Source organism: Astatotilapia calliptera, chromosome 19 (assembly GCF_900246225.1).
Source record: "Astatotilapia calliptera chromosome 19, fAstCal1.2, whole genome shotgun sequence".
NCBI classification, from domain to species: Eukaryota; Metazoa; Chordata; class Actinopteri; order Cichliformes; family Cichlidae; genus Astatotilapia; species Astatotilapia calliptera.
The window spans coordinates 8,470,705-8,491,290 of NC_039320.1; the positions used below are offsets into that span (position 1 = coordinate 8,470,705).

Consider the following 20,586-nt stretch of genomic DNA (forward strand, 5'->3'; position numbering starts at 1 on the left):
TTTGCTTTGTTAATAATATATCTTTTATTTGTTAGTGTGTGACTGAAATAAATTAGGAACTTCTCTCTCATTTCTCACACTGTAGTTGATGGTATCGCTTCTGCTTTGCCTGTTGGACTGGTGCATGGCTGTTCCCTTGAGTCTGCTGCTTGAGCCTATCACCATGCCGTCACTGGAGGACCACACAGCCCACAAGGCCCCGCTGCTGGACTACATCTACAGGGTGGGTGTCATCAGTGGCAGCCTGGAATAGAGCCACCTTTTACCGATTCATATTCATAGTCTTCTGAACCACACGCAGCTTTTGCAAACAGACACAGCAACTTAAGCTTTGACATCTCCACCCCCACCCCGCCACATGGGCTTGCCACTTTAATTAGACTCACCTCTACCATGACCTTTTGACTATGCATCATTTAACATTATTGTAGCACAAAGGCGTAGAAGTGTCCACAGCAGCTTACACTCGTGACTGGCATTTAGCATATGTACGAAACCCTGACAACTGTTAGGAAACTTCAGGAGTGTTTGTTTCAAGCATGCAAAATATTCCGTATTGGATCTGCTCCTCTGTTTTTGTCCCTCAAACTATTTATTTTATGGTTTGACCCTGAGGATGAGGGCCAAGCTTCGGGCCCAAATGAATGAGGTATTATTCATTCCCTCCTGTCTGGGCAGATGCGGTCAACAGCAGATCTTTGTAAGGATGTCACCCCTGATAAGAAATGGTCCAATTATTCAAACGGGACCCTTTGTCCACTTGATAAGCTCAGGCTATAAATGCTTGTCCTGGAGATTTGAATGGAATATGTCTTAATATGAGAGAGACTGCAGCTGCTATGAAAGCAAAGACAATTAAGCATGATTGGTTGTCTATCAGTGCACAAAAAGCACAGTCCCTCTGGCTTTCATTCAAGGTGTGATGATATTAATGTGATATCAACGCTGAAATCTATATGTTTCCACTGTCACATTGGCTGCTAATTATTCTGTATACCAGGCAGAGAATAGAAAACATCTTCCCTTTATTCCATCACTACCCACGTTCCCTGACAGGTTGTTTCATGCCTCATTTTCCTTTAATTACAAATTTATATTTAACGCTCAAGCGCCCAAGCTATTTTAGTGACCACAATTTTTCCCCCATCCTGGCTCCATTTTCTGTTTAGATTTTCTAAAATATTCTAATCAATTTAATTATATCGTTTTTATTCAGACATCGGTTAGCAGAGATTCGCTGGAAAGTCTTGCAATGTAGTGATTAGAAGTGGAAAATTAATATAAATGTACAAAAAAAGACACATTTCCACTGTCTTTGTCACAACAGCAGAGCAAAAACTGCTAAAAGTTTATAGAAAAATTTCTTATGACTGAAAGCATCACAGCTACACATTTAAAAATACGACTTGAGTCATAAATGACTCCACTTGGGCACTTAACAATGTGTCCTTTGCCGACCAATCAAATGCAAGCAGAGACCATGTTTACAGCTAATGAATGGCTTCCATGCTTCCTGGGATGCAGACAAAAGTGAAAAAAGTTGGTACGGTTGACTAACGGCGAGCACATAGCTGTAAAAAGCAACATTGCACTAGACCATGTCGGTTCACTGGAGATCTGCACAGGCTTCTCCATCTGCTCCCTGTGCCTGCCTCAGCAGCCAGCTGCACCGCGTGTGTGTGTGCGTGCAAGAGAGACAGCAAAGATAGGTACATCCGTGTTTTATTATTTGATTTATTTGTGTACATAGTGTGCTCACATCTCCATGCACCATGTGCCCTTCTAACTACTGTGTTACCTTCCAGGAACTGTTGCTATGCAAATTGCAGTCAATTTGTTGTCAAGCACAGTCGTGGGTTTGCCCCCCCCCTTTCTACATCTCCACAGAGGAAGTTCTTTGGGGCTTTGGTGTAGCAGCTGTTTGGTTCACATCTTTTCAGCATCAAGCCTCAAATCCCTCCCCCTACGCACCCAGAGGTCTGCTTGATGGAATCATCCACATACTGTCTACATTGCCCCACACAATACTGTTTCACATGGCAGGGCCAGCGTCTCACAGCCAAGTGTGTGTGCGCTGAATGGGATTAGCCTTTGCATGGCTTTACCCAAGTTGCTCCACTCTGAATAAGAGGCGCCCTCCTCTACATACATTAGGCATATGTTCTACCCCCTTACCTTTGCTCAGATTATACACTATACAGGTGTGTTTGTCTGTGTACTCGGATATGTATATGTGGCTAAGCATGCGTGTTTGTGGTGGGAGCTGAGCACAAGGATAAAGTCTTAATTAAATCAAACAGTGTAAACCTGTTCAGTGGCTGTAATCAACTGCCCCAGTGCGCCTTATCTAGCACTGCCAACGGATGCTCTGCCATCTGTTATGTAGATCGATACACTCACACATCACAGAAGAAATGGATTAGTGGCTATAAAGACCCTCTTTTCTTCCCTTTTCTCCCTCTCTCCCCCTTTTTGCCTTATGATGTAAATAGACCATATATTCCCCATTCACGTTCTCCTGCGTCGTGCACAGTCACGACAGACACTGCTGCATATTTTCTTACCAGACTTCCACCTTCTAGTACTATGAGTGAGTGGGGGGGAGGGTAAACATACATCGAATATCAATATTTAATAAAATGAATTAAAATCTGGGAATACTGTAAACAAGGTGGCTCGTCTTATTCACCAGCATCCTCAGATAACCTTAGCTAAGCAAATTTTTAATTAAATTGATTCAACTGAAAAACGTCCAACACTAGACACACTTCAGCGGGATTTATGGTCCAGCAGAGGAAAGTGTTCGCTGTCCGTTCCAGTCTGGGGACTGCCTGCAGAGAGCTCTGATGTCAAATGGAGGCGGTTTACAAAGTTTAGGGTACAGCCGGTCTGTGGGCCACTCTTACTTGTACTGCTGATGGTCCACTAGGCAGCTGCAGAGGAGAGCAAAGTTAAAACATGCAAAGAGCTGAAGTAAATCCAAGTGTTAAAAACAAGAGTCTCTACTGCAGCCACTGTCTGTGCTCCCATTCCCGGGAACTCTGCTGTCATTCTCCTCTATTCCAGCCCACTTGTCAACATTAAAAAGACACTTTCGTCAGCTGTGCTCAGTCAGGATCTTTGAGGACTGCACAGGAGCACATGTTGCATTTCCCTCTTCAAACTCAAATGTGTAGATGGACACATTAGCAGGACCATAAATTATGCTTTATCTTGACCAAGTTGTCTCCAAATTCAAAGCACGCTAATGGCTCAGTCACACGAGTGAAAGTAGGACAGCGACCTCCTTTTTCAGCAACCAATTGCAAGTTTTGGTGACTAAATGGTTGCCTGGAGTGAGGTTGGTGTTGCTCACACTCGCAAGTCATCTGATAGGAGGCAACCTTGTTGCAAACAGTTGCAGTCTGATTTAGACTGACCCCAATCACTACCATAAATCACTACACTGTTTATGTAGACAGATTGCTGACATGTTGCCATCAGTATGAATGAGTCAATGAGCAAAGCTTAAGGAGTCTTGACTCAACTAACTGCCAGCTGCCTGTAATCTGGTTATACTGGATGTGATGGACCGAGCAGTGAAGGAAACTTAGGCACAGGTTAAAGTCCAAAAAAAAGATTTTTTATTTAACCCAAAAAACATAATTGGTTAACTCATGCAAAAAGAATCAAAATCTTGGGCCCATAAAAGAGGTCAAAATAACAAAACTCTACTCAAAGTTGACAACACAACTGATAACTCAAACTGACCTAACTTAATGAGACAAAGGGGAAACTTAAATAGTGGCTGATCAGCCCACAAAAACAGGAGAAGGGGTAAAACACACAAAACCTAACTAAACCAAACATAATGAACTCCAATTCCCCCCCATGGTCCCGAGTTATGGCATGAACCAATTTGTAGTCTTCCTTTAAAGCTCGCTCCGCCCCTTTTCCACCTCTTGGCTCCTTAATCAAGGGACTGGAACAGCTGCAACTAAGGTAACTCAGAAAACAAAAATTTAATCATACATAACAGTGTAAACTAAAATGTGCGCACTTATTTTAGAATGCAGTGTTATGTGGATATGTGAATGAATTCTAAACCAAAACCAGTTATTTATTGTCCTGTAAATAAATTCCTATATTTAAAGAAAGAAATGTGAATGCAATGTTACTTATAAGCCTCTGCACTAACATGGTGGGTATTACCACTGTGTGGCTGTAAGTGCAGCCATCACACTGGAGCAGGAAGGTTGCTGAGCACAAATGTAATAGTTAAATATCAATTTATGTTAAATGAGAACTTCTGTCTACGTAGATGGTAATAAATGTGATTTTCAGCAATCTGTTGCAGTTAATTGCTGAATTCTAAGAAATATAAAACTGTTGGCATGTAGTTGCTGACTGCAATCTCTTATCTTATCTGATTAAAGAGGTATGACTGAAGTTTGACTTTGAGGACATAATTTGCAGTTTGAAAAAGGTGATTCCAGTAATGTTGTGAGTTAAATGTAGTAATATTATGGTATTGCGGGGTGTTTGGGGTGTCTCTACTAAGTACTGTAGCAAAACAACCCATGCATGCCAAATAATCACTACATTTTTGCTCTTCCGCTCTCATTCCTCAGGTGCTGCACTGCTGTGTGGCTGGGTCCAACCTGCACACCCAGCAGAGCCACTATCTGCTCACCCTGTCTGACTTGTCCAGTGACTATGACCTCATGCTGGGTCAGGTTAAGCGTTGCGAGCCAACCCCGTCACAGACACCCACCATGGACTTAGGCAACCTACTCACTGTGGCTGAGGGTAAGGGCAGGAAAATGTCATTTCCTAAATCTGAATCTGTTTTGAGAAAGATCGCACTGCGTAAAAAGGTTAAGTGTTAATTGTTATATAGTATGTGTTAGTATGTACATAGGTTTACATAGGAGGGTTAAAAGCCAGTTAGTACTTGATGCCAGCTGCTGCATCGTAATGTTTTGGATACTGCTGCCAGCTCTATATTTTATAGTTCCTACATTATAGCTCCCAGAATATGGAGCCAAACTCTCTACCCTGTCTGCCCCCACCCTCCCACCCCCACAAAAAAATCATCCAAAACAGGTTACAGGTAAAAGCAAACTCTAAGTAGGCCATCCATTTAGAGCCTCTCCATTAAATGTCAATATCTTATTAAAAGTATAAAAAGGAAATCAACCATCACAGGGAATGGAATGTTCACATTAGTACTCAGCCCTAAGAGAAGACCCATTATGGGGTTTAGATTTAAAAAAAAAAAAATCTTTTTTGTGACCTTGTGATTCCATTAGGCAACATATTTCTCTTTCTCTCTCGCGTCCTCAACTTCTAAAAAGTCCTCAAAGTCCAAATACACAATGTGAATGTCTCCTGAAACAATGTAAGAAATTCAAACAGAAGCTTTTGTCTTGAAAATTTCATCACACCTCTGCTTTTGTTCAATTCTTTTTTTTTTTTTCTGGTGCACAGCTGCACAGCTGCACAGAGTCTTGGTTGAAATAACAAAACACTATCAAAAGGGCAAACCAAAGAGTGCCGGCCTAGTTATATTCATGCCCTCACCTCATATTGATCAAGTCACATCAAAGGGCCAGTGCATCTCTAATGCAGCTTGGCCTGCTTTCTAAAGAGCTTTCTCCACTTTGATGGGGGATGATGGTATTGATAGCACTGTCACAATGCAAGAGTGCTTCTTCTTGTTTTTCCCACATCCCTGCAGAATAAAGCACGGCATGCCTTTCACTTGGGAGTAAAAACCTGTACATTTACATAAATGCAATCTGCAAAGTACAATTCTATTCAGAAGTCTGCAAAGATGGTGGTTCTCATTAGCACTTGGCCAGTCTCAATGGTTGTCCATTGTAAGAAGACTCAATGGGCTTTTCAAAGTTGTCTCTTATGATTAGATGCTACCTACTTAGAGGTGTGCTAGCTAAGCTATTGTGAGAAATGAATAAAGTAGCCCTATTAGTAATCATGAATCAGATTTGGGTTTGTGTAAAAGGAGCTAATAAAGAGTGTAACATGTCGACACACAAATGTGGAGCTTTTTAAATATTGTTAAAGTCTACATTGAACATATTATAAAAGACAGCCCTGAGTGCAGCTGTATTCTAAACCCATTGGTCATTTTTACTATTGATCATGTGTTACACTTGCTTGCTTGTATTTTTTTTTTTTTTTCATCCTCCCATCCTTTTTCTCCCACCAGAAAAGCGTCGCCGAAACATGGAGCTGATCCCGCTGACGGCACGGATGGTCATGACACACCTTGTGAACCATTTGGGCCATCATCCCCTGAGCGGCGGCCCCGCTCTCCTCCACAGCCTCGTGAGCGAAAATCATGACAACCCATACGTGGAGTCGTCCGAGCTGTCCTCCGAGGTCTTCAAAAGCCCCAACCTGCAGCTTTTTGTCTTCAACGACAGCACGCTGGTGTCCTACCTGCAAATCCCTGCCGAGACTCCCACCGTTGGAGAGTCCCTGCACACTTCCTCCCAAGTACGCGTCATTGTCCGGGACATCTCGGGCAAGTACTCGTGGGATGGTGCCATCCTCTACTGCACCGCACATGAAGACTTTGATGTGGGAGCCTTTAAACCAGTTGACCCTTCCCTTTCTGCAGCCACTGCAGTCAGCCACAGCAGCAACCCGCCCCCCTCCCCAGTAGCAGGACCGCACAAGCGTCATTGCTCAGGCTCCGATTGCCTCTCAAACTCTTGCGAGGAGGATGAGTTTGATGTTCTCGATAAGCTTTTGGAGGACCTCGGACACAGCAGCCCAGAATGTCTTCCCCAGCCACGACTTAAGCTTAACCAGCCGGCCGCATCACCACACGGAATGAACCTAGAGCAAGAGAACGCCATCCTGGAAGCCATTCATCGTCAGACTCAGCAGGAGGAGGAGCAAGTGAGGAGGTGGGAGGCTGATGTAAGCTTTCGGGCTGACTGCCAGAGCGAACCGTCCCACCAGGAACCAAAAGCTCCTTTTTACTTCTGCCGGCTGCTGCTTAATGATCTTGGGATGAACTCTTGGGATCGCAGGTATTACAGACAGACTGCAAATAGCCTGCTCTTTACTGAAAGAAACAAATAGAGGAAAGTGGGGTTTTAAGAGAAGTCAGACAGGGGTCTGTTACTTATTGGTCACTAGTCTAAAAACAAACACACATTAAATGCAGGCAATCAGAGAGAAAGAACAAAACACATCCTCTTGTTAAGTCTGACACAAAGTCACTTTCTTCATCTTCAAAGTAACTCAGCTGTTGGCTTGTTACTCAAAGAGAGAGAGGATGAATTTAAAGGCACATTGGAGTCCGCAGTGTCTTAATCTCCTCTCCACAGGATAAGAGTGCCCAGCTGTTTTCACTAAGGTCTAGCTTGCAGAGCCTCATCTTTGCTGTTCTGCCCCGTAAATTAAAAGCTTACACCTCTTAATGGTGATGGTGTAACATGCACACTACAAGAGGAGGTTGTGGCTTGCACCTGTGCCTGTTTTTTTTGGTCCTTGGTCATCAGATCTGCAAAACACAACTTTGGTTTAACACTTATTTTCTTTGTGATGATTTAAGCCGCTGATGGCAGTTTTAGTTTCAGATTAAAATCCTCATGTCTAATCTAATCAAGACTTGTTGTTGTTCAACAGGAAAAGCTTCCATTTGCTGAAGAAAAACTCTAAACTCTTACGGGAACTGAAGAACTTGGACTCCAGGCAGTGGTAAAGTTCACTTGGGAGTTTTGTATCATCTTGTGATGATTTAGCACGTCATGATAAGCAGTGTTGTCTGTAATGTATTGTGTTTTCCTGATCGCCCATAAACATGTTTCTGAATGAGTGGAATTAACTCTTTGCATGTCCTGCGAGCCCTCCAGTTTTTCAAGACTGCAGTGCTCCCTTACTCCTCCATGAATTTGCTAATCTGTGCCAACTCCTGCTGAGCACAACCCTGGAAGTCTCCCTCCATCACTCTCTCCGTCCTGTTCTCATCGTTCTTACTGGACTCTCGTAGTCCGATCAATTAGTGCTCTACACATTGCTAATGACAGGAGTTTATAAAATAATGCCCTCAGAAGTGGACCGTTTTCTCCCAGACGGTAGACCTGGTTGGACAATAACAACCTGTGCGCAATCATGCAAAGTCTCCTAAATGCACTCCAGCACAATGTACTGCCATGGCAACAGGGAAAGTAGGATGGGGGGGCTTTGCTGCCATTCTTCTTCTTCTTCTTTTTTTTTTTAACATGATGTTAAAGCTGATGGATAGATAGCAGACGGGTTTTTGGAGATAAACATTTTTTTCCCCCTCTGTGCTTGAGATTTTTATTCAGCAGTTCAATTACACAATTTACCTTGATAAGCGAGGTGTAATCCAAGCATTTCATCCAGAGTAGCTCAAGTAGTTAAAGGCTTTTCAAGTTGTGTTACAACTGTTAAACTGGTTAGTGTAGCTGTTGTTCTTTTAATGCTGGCTGCTTTTTATTTTTTGTTGTTGTTCTGTAGCCGAGAGACGCACAAGATTGCTGTGTTCTACATTGGAGAAGGCCAAGAAGACAAGTGCTCCATTTTGTCTAACAGCACAGGAAGCCAGGACTATGAAGACTTTGTATCTGGACTGGGATGGGAGGTGCAAACCACGACTTTAAATCAAATCTTTGCATTCATATTTGCACAAAGTTGTACAGCCTCACTCAGAAAAGAGTAACTTTTGCTTGTACATTTCAGGTGGACCTAGCCACGCACTGTGGCTTTATGGGTGGGCTCCAGAGGAATGGCAGCACAGGTCTAACGGCTCCTTATTATGCTACCTCCACTGTGGAAGTTATTTTCCACGTCTCAACGCGTATGCCATCTGATTCTGATGACTGCCTCACCAAAAAGGTTAAAAAAAAGCTCGTATTGACTATTCGCACATCTGGATTGTCTGTATTGAATTACTTGCACACCTTAAGTTCTAAGTGCATTAGAAAAAGAAGAATGTACTGCAGTGAAATGGCTACACAGCCATGCCTGCCCAGAGCAGTATGTTGTTGCAGCCTTCAGCTCTGTGTTAAGCTGTGATCAGGAGGTGTGACTCCAGAGTGTGGGCATTGATTAGTGACCCTGGCCAGGAAGGCCTGAGGAGTAGAGAATCGCAGGCGCGTGAGTGAAGAGAGGGCATGTGCTGCTGTGGTAATGACTATGATTCTGCTAGCCCCTGCCCCCCTCCCTGTGTGCTGTGACCAGGGCCTGGATTCAGCCATTAGCTCTCCCTGCTAGGGCAGGCGCCGGCCGGATGCCGGCAGGATCCTTTTATCCAATTCCTGCTGCCGCCACAGGAGCGATCGATTTGGTTCTGCAGTGGGATTCTGAGCTGTAGTGCAGCAGTAGCAGTTAGCAGAAAGAAATGAGCCGCAAGGCCCCTGCCCGTGCTGCCAATCTTCTCATACAGTACCCTGCTGAGGAGGGAAATTCATCAGGCTCTCCTCATATCCAGCCACACTCCAGCCCTCAACAGACATCCCCCTCTCCATTTCACAAATAATCGCCTACTCATTCCAAACCCATCCTGGAACTGTGTTTAGTGGCCACGGAAATTAGTCTGAGGAAAGATTTTGTCTCGGTTTGTCCAGAGTGTGGCGCTGGAGGGGTGCCCGTGCCCAAAGCAGAGTGTGCTGCCACTCCGTTCTCATTCAGTTTCGCCGGGAACTTCTGTAATTGCTCGTGCTCACCTCGCACAGATCTCCACACCAGCTACAGGTCCAAGAGAAATTTGCAGGCTGGGCCGCTTGCGCCGATGTTTCAGAAAACGATGGGAAGGTAAAGAGAAGAGAAAGTGGTATGAAAAAATTGGAATGAGAAACAGGCTTTGTCTGTGTCTAAGTACGATGTTACTCTGTCAATTTAAAAATAACACTTTTAGTCCAGCAGTCACCCACTTTACTTGCTGTAACCATAGAGGCATACTGTAGGGGAGAGACGGATGGGGTAGCTCTCGCTGAGTAGATTGCCTGTTTGAAGCTGATGGAAGGGGGGGGGAAAAGCTAAACCTAAAAGAAAAGACGGAAAACCATGAATTCCTCAATCCAATTGTGGGTTTTAAGGCACTGCAGGCTGTAGCAGCAGCAGCAGCAGCTGGCTTCAGTAATGCATTTATAGAAATGACCTGCAGGGTTGGGGTCAGGCCATGTAGACGATGTGGATGTGTGTGAAAGTGAGGGAGATGGACGGGTGCCTTAGCCGTCCCAGTTACCCTCGGGCGCTACGTCTTAACTAGGTTGCTGCAGGTTGTTTTCATTAGGATGCTCTTGTCTTCTGGATCCTTTGGGTGGCAGTTTCCATGTATGTGAACCCCACTGGTTGGGTGGAAGGTCAAGGTGGGCTAATTGGACAAGAGCCTTTGACTTGAATCACATTTTATTAAAGAAGTCTCAAACATTTGGATGCGATTAACAAGGGGATAAATGGGTTGGTGCAGAAGATGATTGACTAGAGCATAAGCATCCTCATTAAACTTGTCATTCAGCTAATCCAAATGCTACTATCTTAACCCAAATTAACATCCCACTGCTGATTGTCTGCAGCAAATGCATATTCAACATTTTCTCTGAAATTGTCCCAGTGACTGACCTGGCTGGTACCTGCTGATCCTTGGACAGACAGACTGAACTGGCGAGCTCCAGTAATCAGCATGCCGTGGATTTGTTTAAGATTAGCGTATTACCATAATTAAGGGCTTATAATAGAATGTGCTAATTGCATTTTTGGTGGCGAGGGCATGTTTCTTAATGGCTCATTAGGCCAACAGTACATTGGCAGATGTTTTCTTCTGAGTAGAGACTCACTTTTCAGTGTCTATGATACTCTGGAAAATGGAAGGACTGCTTCATTCGACATCACTGGACCACCAGCTAATAAATGATCTACACTTGTCATCAGAGAATGTAATGTTGCTACTCCCATCTATTTTACTTTGAAAAGGGGAAAGCTGTTTACCTTTTTTTTCTTTTTTTTTTTTAAACTAGCATCAGTCAATTTCCTGTCATTTAAGCAAATCTTCTTGTCCTGCCCAGTTTCATTTGTGGTTGTGAACAGAGTGGAAATGGGAAGCAATTTAACCTCTGATGGGGTAGGTTAATTGGATTTGAATTATTTGGTTTTAAAATGCTCAATTTTGTCCATTTTATGTTTGCTATTTGAATTTGTAATGAAAAAGCTATAATAGGAGACTAAACCAGAGCCAGGCTACGATTTAGACCATTGTTTTCAAACAAATTTTGCGATCACCTGCTCCAGAAACAGTTGCTCCCAAGATGCACTAGAAAATAATATTGTCAGTCATCCTCTTCTAAAAAGATTTTTAACCTCAGTCCGCTCCTCGATCTCCTGGAGGCAGTGTGGGTTTTAAGTGCAGTGCGGATAAAACCCAGTTAGAAGCCCTAATCCATCCAAATTTGTGTTCCTGTCTAGTTCCCCAGAGCAGTGAAAATTATATTCTCTCACTAAGCTGTTGATTAGACTAATTTTGTTTGTTTGGCAGCTGCGTCACCTGGGAAACGATGAGGTGCACATAGTGTGGTCTGAGCACACCAGGGACTACCGGCGCGGCATCATCCCAACTGACTTTGGAGATGTGCTGATAGTCATCTACCCAATGAAGAAACACATGTATTTCATCCAGATCATGAAGAAACCACAGGTAAATGGCAGTGCCGAGTGGAATATTTAGGTTATAGACCACTGCAGATGTTTTAGCTCTTTAGGTGTAATGATCATTTACGGGAGGTTTTACTTTTTAAGCATGCAGGTTTACTGTCATGTCTTAAGGGCACCTAAACAAAGTGGTAGCAGGTTAATTCTACCTGTTACCTGCTGTAACAAGTCAGCATACAGCATGGCACTGCATTAATTTCCTGTCTGTGTTCATTAGATAATGCAGACCCTCGTCCTTCTGTTGTGTTCAGACTTTGCTCTGAATTTCATACCTTCTTTCCCTTGTTGTGGTTTCTGTCTGAAGGCTCTCAGGTCTTTCCTCCAGCGATGCATTATTACCCACACTGTGGGTATGTGCTTTCAGAGATGGTTACTGGCCTTTGTTGGCTTGCTTTCATCTTGGTTACTCCATAGTGCTGCACTCGATGTGTGGCCTCCTGGAGGACCGTGAAATTACTTTGTCCAGGATGACTGGATTCAGATGTTCAGATATATCCACACATTATAAAAGTGCATAGTGCAAAATTTATAAAGCAGTATTTTTCTTTTCTTTCCAGTAAGTTATCTTGAGAGAGATAATCGGGAAATGGATCATGTAAAATGATGTTGTAGTTTAAGCCTAACTTGAAGAAACACGTTATGTTCTTATTCTTCCATTGTTTTTTATAACAGTCATAGGAGGAGGGGAAATTCATTCAGACTGTATTTGTTTCTTTCATTGTTTTTTAGTGTGAATGATCATAGTGCCAATTTATTGCCGTCTCTGTTTGCATCATAGTCATTGCTCTAATGGAGTTCTGGTTTTGTCTGTGTAAACAGAAAACTAGCGAGGCCATCCTCGTCACTGAAAGCTCCACGTTTTGACTTTGTTAAATGTCAAAATTCAACACAGCAGTTCACTAGATGCAAAACTTTATTCACTGCTGAGAGCACATTAGTTATCAAAAAGAAATTTAAATCGTTTTCCTGGAACTCTCAATTGCTGTTAAGAAAACCCACAAAACGGTTAGTTATGTCTATAACTTCTGTTCCCTGAAGGAGAGGAACGAGGTACAACACATAAGTATGGGATATCACGCCCTCGCGTGTCCTGGCTGAAGAAACCTTTATTCACGCCTTTACGGCAGATGACGTGTGATGACACGCGCAAGGCCCCGCCCGCACATATAGCCGCTGTCATCACCGTCATCCCTCAGTTCGATAGCCGCTCTTCACCGAGCCAACTGCTCAGTGGGGCCACCCTGTGTTGTACCTCGTTCCTCTCCTTCAGGGAACAGAAGTTATAGACATAACTAACCGTTCCCTTTCAGTCGATTCACTCGGTACAACACATAAGTATGGGACCTATATACACGCCCCGCAGAGCAGCCACCGAACCGGAACGGGACCACCACATCCTCAGTGAGTGGTAGACCCAGCAGAAAGGACAGCATGAGCCACCGAAGGGGCTGTAACGTCCAACCGATAAAACCGCACAAAAGTGTGCGGCGACGCCCAATTAGCCGCTGCACAAATATCAGCCACAGGCACCCCTCTAAAAAGAGCCCATGAGGTCGCCATCCCCCTGGCGGAATGAGCTCCCACCCCGTGGGGCAACGCAAAACCTCCGGTGCTGTATGCCAGCGAGATAGCTTCTACAATCCAGTGGGACAGCCTCTGTCTGGACAGAGCTCTACCTCTATTCGGATTAGCGAAGCAGACAAACAACTGGTCACACAAACGCACATCCCAAGTGCGCTCAATGTAGGTGCGTAGCGCACGCACCGGACAAAGAGAATGCACCCTCCTCTGCTCCTCAGATTCAAAAGGAGGGGAGCAAAAGCTCAGCAACTCAAACTCCATTGAACTATAAGATGCAGGCATGACCTTGGGAAGATAGGTGGCATTCGGACGCAATACGACCTTGCGGCCATCAGGAGAAAACTGTGTGCAGGCAGGATGCACAGACAGCGCATGAAGGTCCCCCACTCGCTTCGCCGAGGCCAAAGCGAGAAGTAATGCGGTCTTATACGAAAGAAGTTTCATATCTACCGACTCAACGGGTTCAAACGGAGGGCCACAAAGGGCCTCCAGCACCAAAGACAAGTCCCAAGCAGGGACACTGGACTTAAGCACGGGCCTCAGCCGGCGAACCCCTTTCAGAAAACGCACGGCGAGGGGATGCGCACCTGGTGTCACCCCGTCAAAACCGATATGACAAGCAGATATAGCCGCTAAATAAACCTTGATCGTCGAAAACGAAAGGCCTTTATCCAACAGCTCCTGCAGGAATGTCAAAACATCCACAATAGAGCACTGAAATGGGAGAGTGTGGCGGTCCTGGCACCATCGCTCGAAGGCTCGCCATTTGTAAGCGTACAAGCCTCTAGTAGACGAGGCCCTGGCGCTCTGAATCGTCGCTACCACACTAGGTGGCAGACCCTTAGCAACCAAGTTTAACCTCTCAGCAGGTAAGCATGAAGGTGCCACAGATCCGGGCGCGGATGAAACACTTCCCCCCCCCGCCTGAGAGAGGAGATCCCTGCGGAGAGGAAGCTGCCAAGGACTTGCTGCAAGCAGGCTGATTATTTCTGCATACCACGACTTCGCGGGCCACCAAGGGGCCACCAGGATCAGAGAGAGGGAATGCCGACGCACCCTCTCCAGAATTGGAGATATCATTTCCACTGGGGGAAATGCATACAGGAGCACGTCTGGCCATTGGTGCGCTAGCGCGTCCAAGCCCAAGGGTGCATCGTGGTCGATTATGGAGAAGTACAGGGGGCAGTGAGCATTCACCCTGGAAGCAAAAAGATCTATTTGCGCCTCGCCAAATAGATCCCAAATCTGAGCCACTATTGAAGGGTGTAACCTCCATTCTCTCACCAGAGGACCCCCCCTGGAGAGAAGGTCCGGCCCCAGGTTCAGGTGGCCCGGGACATGGGTGGCTCTTAGAGTCAGAAAATGAACACTGCACCATAACAGCAGAGAGCGAGACAGCTGCAACAGGGGAAGAGAGCGTGTTCCTCCCTGCCTGTTTATATAAGACACCACTGTTGAATTGTCCGTCCTGACTAAGACATGCTGGCCCTGCAGGACTGGACGGAAACGCTTTAGAGCTAAGAACACTGCTAACAGCTCTAAGTGGTTGATGTGCAGCTGGCGCTGAGCCGTGGACCAGATCCCTCTCACTGACGCACCCTCGCACAGCGCTCCCCACCCACTTAGGGAAGCATCTGTGGACACCACCTTGCGAAACAACACCCTCCCAATCCGAGAGCCCTGGTGCAGTAGCCCGGGCTCCCTCCAAGGACGGAGAGCTAGCATGCAAGACGCAGTTACCGGCAGCCTCCTCCGGAGGTGACGCGAAGCACACAAACGGTGAGAGAGAGTCCAGCGTTGAAACGCTCTCATTTTCAACAGCCCAAGCGGCACTACGGCGATCATAGATGCCATCATGCCCAACAAGCGCAATATCGTCTGGAAACGCAGTCCGCGTCCCAGCTGAAATTGAGCGAGGCAGCGATGAAACGCGGCCACTCTGTGCTCTGACAACCGTGCACGGCTGGAAAGAGAGCATATTTCCAGACCGAGAAAAGCGATCTGTTGACCTGGGATTAGCGAGCTCTTCTGAAAGTTCACAGAGAACCCCAGTGTCTGAATGTGTGACAGAACCCGCGACAGCTGCGTCTCCGCCTGTTCTCTGGAGCAAGCCACGAGAGCCCAGTCGTCCAGGTAGGCCAAGATGCGGATGCCCCTCTTCCTGAGGGGCGCTAGCGCTGCCTCGGCACATTTCGTAAAGGTGCGGGGAGCGAGCGACAGCCCGAACGGCAGCACTAGGTATTCGTAGGCTACGCCCTCGAATGCAAACCTCAGAAACTGCCTGTGTTTCGGGTGTATAGCGACATGAAAATAAGCATCTGTTAGATCGATTGTCGCAAACCAATCTCCCGGGCCGACTGCACTCAGGAGCTGTCTGAGTGTTAGCATCTTGAACCTGTACGTTCGCAGGTACGTGTTCAAGACTCGCAGGTCGAGGATGGGACGAAGCCCTCCCCCTTTCTTCGGAATGACAAAATAACGGCTGTACCAACCTTTGTCCGTCTCCGAAGCGGGGACCACCCGTATTGCTCTCTTCTATAATAGCGCCTGTATTTACTCTCTGAGTACCAAGGCTGCCTCGGGGTTGACAATCGTGTTCACGACTCTTTGGAAACGAGGCGGCTTGACCCGGAACTGCAACCGGTAACCCATGGCAACGGTTTGCAGCACCCACGGAGAGGGGGCGCAAGCGCGCCACTGAGGGAAGTGAGCAGCCAGCCGGCTGGCCTGCAGCACTGACGGCGGGGCGCCGTCGCCCCCCAGTGTGTCTGCAGGGGACTGCATCCCCTGCCTGACCTGGCTCATTTCGCCTGCAGGTTGAGCATTTGAGATTGTTTGAGAGTAAACCACACTCTTTATTGATTGCAACATGGGAACATGTACATTTATACATTTTGTTGGGTGCACCTTTTCCGGGGCATAACAATGAAAAACAGCGGGAACACTCGATGTGGTCGCTTGAACATTCAACACATCTGAACCGTGTGCAGAGGTTATGTGCTTGGGAGACCGCGATAGGGAAGTGCAGCGCCTTCTGGGGCTGACAACCTGAACAGAACTTAAGCGGCACCTCTTGTGCGGCAACAGAGGGGTAAGAGCAGCGTCTCCCTGCTGCCGGATCCCTTCCCCACTCGCAATCACAGCTAGGAGGGCTGAGGCTTCTTCCTCCTGGGCGTCGGGTCCCGTCGGGGGCCCGGGGGAGGGCCTTTGCCCCAGGCCGACTGGCGTGGAGCTCGGTGCCGGAGTACGTGCTCTCGCCGGCGGCCCTCCCACTCCAGCAGTGGGCGCCGGTCTCTTGCCAGCTGTCAGAGGAGCGGCGGGCCTGTGAGAGCTAGCAGTGGGCTTGGGCTGGGGCTGGCGTCTGGGGATGATGTCGCGCAGAGCTTCCGTCTGCTTCTTCCTCAGATCGAATCTAGCCTGAATGGCTTCAAGTGAATGTCCGAATAACCCAGCCGCAGACACTGGTGCGTCCAGATACACAGCTCTGTCTCTATCAGGGACGTCGGAGAGGGTCAGCCACAGGTGCCTCTGCGCCACCACTGTCGAAGCCATCCCTCTGCCCAGGGAGAGCGCTGCACAGCGAGACGCACGGAGGATGTAATCCGTGGTGACTCTAACCTCGTTAAGAAGAGGTGACAGCGGGCTGTCCTCCGGAACCAGCGATCCAAGCTCCGCCAGGCACATTGCTTGGTACGTCTGGAGCATGGTGACGGAGCTCATGGCTCGAGCGGTGCCGGCCTGAGCCCGATAAATCTTCTCCAGCTGCGAGGCCGAGAATCTGCAGTGCTTGGACGGCAGAGTTGCGGGGCCACCGACACCATGGTTATGGGACGGGGCCAGATAAGCAGCCAGAGACGGCTCCATAGGGGGTGGGTTAGCTAAACCAGCTCCCTCGGCGCCGTCCAATTCCATGTACTGTCCATAGCCGGGCACAGTGACGCGGGTAGACAGAGGTTTGTCCCATGACGCTGTTAGCTCGCAGAGAAAGTCTGGGAACATGGGGAGGCAGTTTTTGGCCGTTGCGGGCTCCGGTGGAAGGAAAAAACCCGCAAACCGCGACGGCTTCCGAGCTGGTGGAGGAGAGGGCCAGTCCACCTGCAGCTTCTCAGCGGCACGGCGAAACAGGGAGAAAAGAGAGGTGTCATCGTGGCCGACCGGCGCAGCAGCGGCGGCATACTGGGTCGACAATGAGCTCTCCTGCTCATCCTCCGACAAACCATGGATGTCCAGGCCGATGTCCAGCACGTCATCGTCTTCCTGGGGAGCGCTGACGGGCTTCAACCCAGGCTGAAGCCCGTCAGCGCTCCTGCATGGTTCCGGTCCGTCATCGGCTAACCCGTCAACGTATTCCATGTGGTCAGCCCAGCTAATCGCGGGGACATCGACCTGAAAATTTTCGTCTTCGGACTCGGACGAAGCCGGGGCTCCAGACTCGGAAAGAAGAGGGTCATGCCGTGCGACAGCCGAGCGTCCCAGCACTCTTTCCACAAACGTCACCCGTCTTTCCAGGGTCGAGCGTCGGAGCTGGCGACAAAACGCACAAGCTTCGGGCTCCGTCAACGCTCTCCTAGCGTGGACGATCCCCAGGCAGACAGGGCAGGCATCGTGCTGGTCGCTGTCGTGCAAAGAGAAACCACATCCCTGAGGACAGGGGCGAACAGAAGATTTCTGCTTTGCTCGCTTCGGTTTGGAGTCCATTCCCAAAACGCAAAGCGAAACGCTGCACAAGAAAAACTTGAAAATAGCGCTCCGCGGGCAGCCTACGCACCAGCTGGGCGGTGGAGGCTAACACCAACAGGGGCAGTTAAGCTAGGTTCAAGTTGGCAGACAACGGAGCTAACTAGCAGTAGCTAGCTAGCCCAACTCAGCAGAGGTGTTCTCAGCGAGGTGAAGAGCGTAAGAACTGAGGGATGACGGTGATGACAGCGGCTATATGTGCGGGCGGGGCCTTGCGCGTGTCATCACACGTCATCTGCCGTAAAGGCGTGAATAAAGGTTTCTTCAGCCAGGACACGCGAGGGCGTGATATCCCATACTTATGTGTTGTACCGAGTGAATCGACTGAAAGGGAACTGCTTTTATCATTCATGAGTCATACACTAGTCGACTTCCATCCATATGTTTTCCTCAGTGCTACTCCAGGCCCACTCATGTTCATGGAGGGCCTATTCCAGATAACCTCTGAAAACACTAACCCTTTGTGCAGGAAGCTTTTATTTCAGTTTTTCTGTCGGGGAGCTGCACAAAGAGGAATTGGAATGAAGCTGAAAAACTACAGTTGTTAAAGATCATAATTTAAAAAAAAGAGTTTCTGCCACAGGAAGCCTTTTTCATTGGGTGAAGGTCAGAAGAAGAGCTGCCGCTGCAGTGCCGAGGCCAATCGTGAAAAAATAAACATTTTTATCGGAGAGTTCCTCTAAATTAAAAAACATGTAAAACCATCTACTCAGATGTCTGATACTGGAGTATTTATAGTATAACTTCAGGTTTCCATCACACGATTTAGCTAATTATTCTGTATCACTGGTGTTATATATCATTTTGTTGTTTAATTTGGCTGGTCGAGTGCCAAGTTGAGGACAGCAGGGCCTTTGGAAAGACTTTGACGTTCACGTCAACTTCCAGGTCAGTGACTATTGAGCTTCAGTGATTAAGGGCCCCATTCCAATATGCATGAACAGACGCGTACACACACACACACACACACACACACACGCTATTCTTGAAATTCATTCTGCCCCTTTGTATTAAATAGCTCAATATGAGGGCATTGTATAGTATTGATTGTCATTTTAATTTCATTTACCTAACATTGATTCGCATAAGATATGTGTGGTTGTCATGCAGAGTTAGGCAAAATCCAATTTCAACTTGAACCCTTCCCCTAAACAGATGGAGGGTTTTTTGTTTTGTTTTTAAACAAAAAATGTGTCTCTTAAGTACTTGCACATGCAAAAACAGGATCCGCACTAAAATTTGAGTTTTATTATCGACTTGTCTAATTTCTTTGTTTCTTTCTTGACTTCCTCAGGTTCCCTTCTTTGGCCCTCTGTTTAATGGCGCTATCGTCACTGGAATGCTGCTGCCAAGTTTAGTACGGGCTACCTGTATCAATGCCAGCAGAGCTGTCAAGTCCCGGCTGACTCTCTACCAGAGCTTGTATCCTTTTTTCCTCAAGGCTTCTGCTTTACTTCCTCTCTCACACAGGTACAGCTCCTCAGATGAGTGTGACACTTTTAAAAGATGAGGCAGTGGTTACTCAGAGAGCTCAGACTGCTAAGTTTATTAGCAACGATTTTGAAATATTTCAATTAGATGTAAATAAAACATCACTGAGATTAAATTTCCAACATGACAAGCCACCACATTGGAGTGGATTCACTGGAACATGTGGTGTGCTTTCCATGTTAGCCAAAGTACACAGCTGAGTGCAGACACTGATCTTTATGAGCTACCTGATTTACATACAACTATTAGGCCTAGGCTGTTTCACAGCCTGGAGCAACACGGGAGGTTGCGGGGCTGTTTTGGGTAAGAGAACAGATAATGTGTCATCATCTATCACTACCGTTTTATGGCGGACGAGAAGAACCAAAATAAAAGCCCCATCAACAAATGTATACAAGTGCATACACTCACACACTGCTCTCATCCCTACACCCATCCATCCAACTGTGTGCCGTTAAGAGCCTGACTCCAGCTGTAGTTGTCAGTTGGTTTAAAGAGAGTGTAATTACCAGTGGAGATGAATTAGCATGTGAATACCAGCAGCACAGAGTCGAGGGAGGGGTGGGAGGGTGAGATTGGGGGGGCAGAGTTGGGATGGCCCCTGGAGGGGGAAACCTGATCTCCCTTAACGTCCCGCTCCTACTCGGACAGCGTGTGCGCCACCGCCTCACCAGAACCACACTGCCCCTCTGGCAGTTGCTATAGAAACCTCTCCCAAGGAGGTTTTATTTGGATTGAGGATGTATGCATAATTTCTAAACTTGTTTTCAGACTCTGTGTGGATGACTATTACTCACAAAGGGCTTTTGGTCTGTCATCGTGCTGCACCGCTCACAGTGTAGGGTGTGTGCAAGTATGTGTGTGTCTGTATGCATTTCACAGTGCATCACATAGCTTGGCCCCCCCACCCCAATATCGGGCCTTGTCTGAAAGTCCCCGGGGGTATCCTGAGTGACAGATGTCTGTTACCCGACGCCAAGTGAATTAGCCCAGTGTGATTCTCAGTGCCAGAGGGGGGCCGTCCACAGGCCTGCCTGGCTCTGGAAGCCTGAGGGACTGGGGAAGCCGAAGGGATTTTTGTTTTTTGTG

At 47.1% G+C, this 20,586-nt stretch overlaps 1 protein-coding gene across 6 annotated transcripts in view; it reads left to right on the top strand.

Moving 5' to 3' along the window:
* ralgapa2 (Ral GTPase activating protein catalytic subunit alpha 2) overlaps positions 1-20,586 on the top strand; it is a 107,481-nt gene that overhangs the window by 63,207 nt on the left and 23,688 nt on the right. For all 6 annotated transcript variants that reach the window (XM_026152495.1, XM_026152496.1, XM_026152497.1 and 3 more), the window contains 8 exons: positions 86-223; positions 4,611-4,788; positions 6,212-7,043; positions 7,645-7,716; positions 8,500-8,623; positions 8,722-8,877; positions 11,516-11,674; positions 19,301-19,428. In XM_026152495.1, the coding sequence (XP_026008280.1) occupies positions 86-223; positions 4,611-4,788; positions 6,212-7,043; positions 7,645-7,716; positions 8,500-8,623; positions 8,722-8,877; positions 11,516-11,674; positions 19,301-19,428 (1,787 nt within the window). The remainder of the gene's footprint in view (positions 1-85; positions 224-4,610; positions 4,789-6,211; positions 7,044-7,644; positions 7,717-8,499; positions 8,624-8,721; positions 8,878-11,515; positions 11,675-19,300; positions 19,429-20,586) is intronic.